Consider the following 8,463-nt stretch of genomic DNA (forward strand, 5'->3'; position numbering starts at 1 on the left):
TGGTGTGTGTGTGTGTATGTATGTTTATTTATTACACTTAAAAGCTGCTATATGTAAAAAAAATTAATGAAGATTACGATGAATTAATATTTTCTTCGCAATTGCTTTTCTTTAAAGATGTATACATTCTTGGAAACTAATTAAAAATTGAGTAACAATTATTTCAATACTTTTAAAACTATGGAAATAATATTGCTTGTTTGTGAAGATTATACTAATTTAAAGTCCGCGAGATCTTCTCGATGGGCGATGCAAACATGTCGAAATACGTTCCCGTGATAATCTTAATTTTACGCATACCGCGTAAGAATATATTTACATGTACGAAGTATGAGTGCACATGTACATGCTTCGTCAATTCCCGAATATTAAGTATTCAAGTAGAGCTCATTATTCAAATTGGACTTCACGAATTTGTATCACTTCAGATTACAACGTCAATAATACCGTTGCGTGGCAAGCGTAAGAAATGTGAACTGAAAATACTTTATTACGGAAATAATTTGGACTCCGATATTAAATACTTATTATTGCAATCAATTTATGTATAAGATATAAAAGTAATTAATTTTTTACACATACATATAATATAATAAATAATGTGTATTACACATATACAAAGAGATATAATAATGTTTGATAATATTTAGAACTTCAAATTTTAAGAGACAAAATAAGAAGAAAAATTTCAACTTATTTTATATTAAACCTACAATATTTTTTTTAATCTCTGTTATCATTATGTAAACAAATTTTTGATAGTCTAAATTATCTCGATCTAGATACTGCTCTAATATTATAAAATCGTCTTACTTTATTTCGTACATCGCCTGACCGCCGTGTAGAACCCAAGAAAAAGCGTAATGCTTCAAGGTCTACCGCATTTTCTTTCTCTCTTATGATGACGCCTCCGTTTAACACCCATCCACAAAAATCGACAGCCCGTTTCTCTCGCGCGAGTCTCGGAAAGTGATGCCTATCGTCGTCGCTCCTCGCTATCGATTTAAGCTGAGAAACGAGGCGAAACAAGTTCGAGGAAATTGTTTCTACGCGGCCGCGTCGCGTGCTTCTTTATTGAAAACTATAAACAGCTGCGTGGAAGGAGAAGAAGAAGAGATGTGAAAGGGATAGATCTAGGTGAGAACTAAGGAAAAGAGAGAAATTCAACGGGGCCTTAATCACCGTGATGGATATCGGCCGCTGGATATCGGCGAAAAAGGAAGAGAAAAAGGGAGGTCTGGGAGGACGAAAAGAAGTGGCCTGATCTCTCTGCACTTAGCATAATGTTCACCACGCCTGTCATTACCCTCGACACCGCGAACATGCCAGCCTAACACCCTGCGTGGTCCTGTGTCCGGGTAGACACGCGAGGACGTGCCGGTATATACGTTAGTGAGCTTCACATTATGGTGAGAGTAATCGCCATTCGTTCGGAATATTAATCGGGTGCGATATACTTAAATTAACTAAAATAATTATGTTTTTCTTTTGCACTCATTCTCGTCGTTGCGTCTCTTATTTCCGCGCCTGAAAAACAAACTTCATGTTAGGAGAGAAAATACATTTGCGAGGTATTTCGTTCCGAAAAGGTTATCAAAATATGATAATCTCAGATCATCTATCAAAAGGTGACGATATTGATTGACTAAGGTGTAAAGTTTTCGAAAAATTAATTATTTTAGGATAAATAAAGTGAAAGGAGATTTGATGGGAGGTCGCGAAATCTGCTACTATCTCCGCTCGTCATATTTAACCTGAGAGAAAGAATTTAATTGTGGAAATTGAATGCATGAATTGGTACAATACATTATACATATATTATACATTATACATATATTATATAAAAAAAATGATTTTGTTAAAATATCTATAATTGAACTAGATACACAGATTTAAAAGTAATTATATAGAATAATTATATAGAAAATTTAAGCGCAATGGCAATGCAATTTTTTATATATTTTAGTCTGAGTTTCTAATAAAATTATTTTGATGTAAGTACAACAAAATAACACTTTTTAGCATCGATTCTTGAATTACAAATTTATTCTAAAATAATTTATCACATCATATTATATATCTATATATTTTTTATAATTTTAAAGTGAGATATAATTTATATGAGCAAAATGCAAAATGATTTTTAGATTTGCGAGACAGATTACCGCGCAGGTAGCGCAAAAATGGTGCTATTACAAATGCAAGCCAGTAGGTAGATGCATTTTTTATCACAATGAGGTGTGATTTATTTGTAGAAACAACTTCGCGAAAGAACATCTGATCCACGCGAAAGGATATCTGGTTACGATGGTACTTATGGAAATGTGCATCGAATGATAAATATAGCTTGCCGAGGATCACGAATTTGCCGCGAAATATTTACAACTGCCTGTAAAAATCATTAAAAGAGAAAAAGAAATTTGAAACCGCGGTATTTCTACAAATTTAAAGAGATTATTTTTAGAAATTAATAAATCTAAAAAAGCAAATACACATGTTGCAAATGTTTTATTATACAAAATATTGAAAACTTATTCAACACGATATATTATGTTGAAACAATCATCTCCTTTTTTAATAGTCTCTTTTAATAATTTCTTAAATATTCTCTAGCATTAAATACTAATAACGAAACCTCCAAATCATTCCTTCATCATTATTGAAAATTAAGGAATACAATATTTTTATTATTTACGAATATACTTAATAATTTCCATAAAAAACTGAAATATTCTATTATCTATAATATTAAACATATTTCTTTGTTAGAAATTCACGATTTATCTATCAAATCCATTTACTCCGTGAGATATTGAGAACCTACGGCCGATCTCGATATTTCAATTATCATTTACACAATGGATGACTGCAAAAAAAAGGAGGCTAAGAAAGTAACTATAATTTAAGAGATCATCTTATACGGAAGCTCAAGCTGGCACCGACTAACAATGCGCCATTACTCGCGAATAAATAAAAGCCGCAATCTCGTGCATGTGAAGTAGCGAAGAACGATAATTTAAGTCAGTAAGGAGTGAAGTTGCTCCGATGGCTTCTTGGAGCACGATGCGTTCCCGGTGATTTGATGCTTCCTGAGCTGAACGATTTAATCTGGCCGGATGAGGTCGCAGATTCACGTTATGTAAAAGCATATCGTTTGGTACTTAACTGCAGCTTACATGGTAATGTGTTGGGCGTACACATCGATCACACATAGCTAAAGGCGAATTACGTGTACTTTGAATAAATGCCTCTGTATATCTGTGAATAATGTAAAATTTTTATACATATGTACAAAAAGTAAACAGAACTATTGTTAAAATTTCTCATTTCTAAAAATAAGATTCCAATTTCACAAAGACAAATAGCATTCACTAAAGCTTTGAGCTCTATTTTCGTAATGTATTCGTTCTTAATAGATACAACTTTTTCAATAACTATATCAATTTATTTTTATTAGAGAATAATTCATATATCATTTTAAATCTTGTCTTTATGATGCAAAAGTCATTAAATGCAAAAAAAAAATCTTTATTTTTGCATGTGTAAAATATATATTAATCTCTTAATTACAATGATTGAATTGTTACAAGTAGAGCGATACTATTTGACTATTAAGCACGATATTAGAAACTCGCTCTTGGATATCTTGGACAAAGAAAAAAATAACAAATCATATTCGATAAATTTCACAATGCGATTAATTCTTTCTCTATCCAAAATTTCGGATCGATTTCTATATCGGACACAAGGCTTTAAGTTAGGAGCACAAACATTTGCATAATGCATATAATTATATAATGCATAAGAAAATAAACCAATTAAAGCTAGTCCTTTGTTTCCTTCCTTTCCATGAAATAAAGGATTCCGTTGGATTTTTCACATCTTATGCAAGAGTCTGTGCTCTCGGCTTTAGGACTACCAATATTCAAATCATTAATATTTATACTCTAACTGTTGTATAGTCTGCTTAGTACTTTTATTCACCAGCAGCAAAGATTTCTTAATTGCATCCAATTATAGATTCTGATCCAAAAAGAAGCACACAGACGATTTCATAAGAAATTCATAATAAACGAATTCATAATAAACTTTATTTAGTACATACAACAATGCGAAATATATTAGAGTGAGTAACAAAAATTGAAAGAATCAAAAAATATATAAAAGCAAAGATAGTAACTCATGAATTATGAAAATGAAAGAAATTGTAATATACAAAGAGAGCGTTGCATTTGTGAATAGGAAAAATTGTGGATAAAAAAAAATCGCCCTTCAATCGCGTTGCATTATGAAATGGAAGCAGGACTCGCTTCATAACTAGGGGGCTGCACATAATAGAAAGGAATAGAGAACAGAAGCCTATTCTTGAAAAGTATCGCACATAAAAAGAGAAATGCTACAGTATATATAACGCATAGTTTAATATTTCCCTAGTTTTTCGTACGATACTTTTTAAGAATAGGGATTCAGAAAACAAAGAATAAGAATTTCAACCTATCAGAAACTGTGTGTCCTACAATACATGATTCCTGGTAAGTTGAATCCTTTCAGTGTAAGTGTTATCCTTTCATCGTGCCCTTAACTAAAGCCACTCTTCGATCTTCGTCGAACATTTTTCTATGGTATAGACATGTTTAGTAATACACATTCTAAGACTGTGCATGACGTGATAGCACTGCAAAAGAATATGTCAAGTAATTCGACACAGCATTATTGTAATAATCTAGGAAATAGAAAACTCCAATGCAAAATTTGTTCTTATACTACAATCGACAACATGTTAGTAAAAGTACACTTATTTCGTGCTCATAAAATATTTCTTAGAGGATAAGGATTACAGAAACGGTCCGATATGACGTTATTTCACAGAAGAAGAAAGATACATTTCAACCTGTAACATTTGTGGTAGATTCCATTTGAGTGGATATTCAACAAGCCACTTAAAGCATTATCTTAAAAGTAAGCATCCACAAATAATAGAAGAAATACAAAAAGAATTTGAACTTTTTCTTGGATATCAGCACATTTCATATCAAACACATCAGATAATAAACTGAAATGCAAGATTTATTGTTACATGTTTAATATATTGCAAAATGATAATAGATGATTTAGAGTGCCATTTAGTCAAGCATGACTTAAATAAAAAACTAAAAAAAATACTGATGAAAATAACATACAAAGAGATACGAAAGGGAAAAATTGGATATAGCATCATTATACTAAATTTCAGAATCGTAGAGCACAATGTAATATTTGCCATAAAAATTATTGTATTATCAGTATAATTTAAAGTATCATGTGAAACAAAAACATCCACAAATAATCGAGAAAATACGAAACAAATTTAAGCATTTATGGGTATCAGAAAATTTCGTATTGAATACATCAAAAATGACATAGTATAATGCAAGATTTGTTGTAAGAAGTTTGATATTTAAGATAGATAAATAAAATAGGTTCGATAAAATAAGTAATTTATCGAACCACTTGTTCAAATATGGCATAAATAAAAAAAATTTTTTAAATACTGGAGGAAGTGACATAAATATAAATCATCAATTAGAAGAAAATAACGAATAACTTCTCATTAGATTAACACACACATTCGCATTTGAAAAAAATGACAACGGTAAATATTACAAATGCTTGTTTTATCCTCTTTTAATCACCTCTTTAGTATACACTTATACTTAATGAACACATAAGAAATCAAACATTTAGTATTTGTTTATTATAAAAATTATGAAAATTTGACTCTGATATTTAAAAATGTGTTTTTTAAATTTTATCAATATTTCAGTTAAGTAATTTCATTTAGTAAATATCAAGATCAAATACAATACAAATTTATTATAATATACTTAATACTTAAATATTTAATAACTGATGGCTTCAAACAGTTTATCTATTGGAGTAATTTTAGAATCAAGCATTCTTTATTTTCACAGTATTTGATACTAATCTTTCAATTTTTTAAATATTTAAATAATAAGAATTCCAGCTTTAATGCGATTATAAAATAATGTACTTGAATGAGAAATTTAACTTTGTAGTACTAATCACAACTATATATTCCAACTTTTTAATCTATTGTTTATTTCGTTTGTATTTGCAGATTCACTTTTGAATCAAATACAGTAGACATTGTAACAGATTTTTAAAACAATATGTGGAGATACATCAACAGCTTTAACTGATTGTTAAGTGGAACTATTGAATGATCACGTTTTGACGAATTAAATATCAATTTTCTAATAAGCATGCTGTTAATTGTACTATTAATTATTTATTATGTTAATTAATTATTATATATGTCACAAATAATAGAATTTTTTCTACATATTAGTCTTTTATACATCTGTTTATATATACATCTGTTTATATTATATAATATTTCTATTAGGACTATAAGTATTCAAATATTATAATACTCAAACCATTCGAAATAATTATTGTTACTCAAAAACATTCGAATTACTTGAATGATTCAAATATTAATATCCGGAGAAAATTTGAAAATATATTAATTTAAATCGGAGCAATTAACTTTGAGAATAAAAAATAAATTGTAAAATATAATACGTCAATTTAAGGATACGAATAATCAGAGAGTTAAAAAATTAACGGTGACTTAATATTCTAATACTAAAATATGAATAATATTTACAGTATAATATTTACTTAGTCTGTTTTACTTACGTAAAATATTATATAAAGTTTATAGAAATAACCTTTTACTGAAACATGTATATGTATATACACATATGTATATGTATATACACATATACGTACATGTGTTTGTATGCGCGCGCGCATTGTATTATACATATTATATATATATATATATATATGTAATATAATTATAGATACATATAATATATATAATATGTAATATATATAAAACTCATAATTAATTTTATGTATGTTAAAATGATTAATTAAATATATTTTAAATAATATATTTACATTATTTTTTAAAATTGATATGTGATAAATATAAGAATGAATAACGCTATGTATCTATACATTTTTATTATGTATAACAAAATGGTTTAAAAAAAAAAATTTTTTTATCGCGATGGTTTATTTATTTATTTTAATTAATCAAAAATATTTAGAAATGTAATGATACATATATATAATGTATATATGTATACGTATATACACATTTATTTTATATCTGCCTATTGTGACGATTCGTATATACATCGTCCGAAATGGGCAGACTTCTGTTGCACCCTCTGAATGCATCACAAAATGTATGTCGCAAACGTAAATGTGTTATTAACTTGCAAATAACTTGCTGAATTGACAGCACACATTGTTCCTTCATAGAAATGATGAAATACAAAGCCCAAATTAATCGTATATCTATCGCCTTGTTTGTCTATTTGTCGAAAAAAATAGTAAATATTCACTGATACCTCAATTATAAGTTAATAATAATACACTGATTCACTATTTTAGAAGATTAAAGAGTACAATTAAAAGATCAAAACGACTCGATTATATGAAAGTAGATATTTCGAATGATATTTTTATTTATATGAAACGATCAGAACGAGAAGAAAAAAAATTTTAAAAAGTAACTATTAAATATAAGAAAAAAATTATTAAATTTTTGAAATTATTAAATATGATTTCAATCATAACAATTTATTTTTGTAGAAAGAAGATGACTTACACAAAGCAATAAAATTAACTACGAGAGAAAGGAGATTTATAAAATTTGCTTCGGTGGCGTACGATGGTCAATTGTATATGACACCGCAGGATTTTCTCGACAGCGTCATTGATGCCGAACCTCGACGTACGTAACTCACATTCATTTACTTTAATAAATATCCATTTTAATCTTTGCAACAATAATTATTTAAGCATGTATTCGATTAGAATGAATTAAAGTTACATCATTCCAACTTCAATAATATAAAATTAAAAAATAAAGAAATACATAATTTTATGATAATTTAAAAGAATTTCAAGAATTTCTTATTGTTTATTATTCTCTTCGAATCTTTCGTCGCAAATTTATTTTATTAAAGGATAAAGTAAAGCTTCGATTTTTATATCATTTTATTTTTATATCAAATATGTTTCTATCGTTTCTTTAATATATGTTTTTAACGCAGAAATATTAAAGTGTTACGACCATTTGTGCATTTCGATAAACCTTTCTCAATGCAATACGTGCAACTTTAATGATAATTTCAGCGAGATTAAAAAGACGCGTTCTGGCCGATCAAGAGCTCGAAGTGATGAGAAATTCGACTTCTTCACTACGCCATGGAAGCACACATATGTTTCGGAATTTACGAGACAAAGGTAAAGATATAAAGATAAAATGAAGAACTATATCTATAAGAGAGAAAAATTAATATTATTTCTAAGTAACAACTAAATAATAATAGAAATAATTATCTACTGACAAGATGACAATTAGAATATCAGATTATATAT

The 8,463-nt window shown here is 28.4% G+C and overlaps 1 protein-coding gene across 1 annotated transcript in view; it reads left to right on the top strand.

The window, feature by feature from the left end:
- The window catches only part of LOC105623400 (calcium uptake protein 3, mitochondrial), a 29,167-nt gene that overhangs the window by 12,475 nt on the left and 8,229 nt on the right, over positions 1 to 8,463 (top strand). The window contains exons 2-3 of the mRNA XM_012204793.1: positions 7,672 to 7,813; positions 8,218 to 8,328. Coding sequence (XP_012060183.1) covers positions 7,672 to 7,813; positions 8,218 to 8,328 — 253 coding nt within the window. The remainder of the gene's footprint in view (positions 1 to 7,671; positions 7,814 to 8,217; positions 8,329 to 8,463) is intronic.

Source organism: Atta cephalotes, assembly GCF_000143395.1.
Source record: "Atta cephalotes unplaced genomic scaffold scaffold00057, whole genome shotgun sequence".
NCBI lineage: Eukaryota > Metazoa > Arthropoda > Insecta > Hymenoptera > Formicidae > Atta > Atta cephalotes.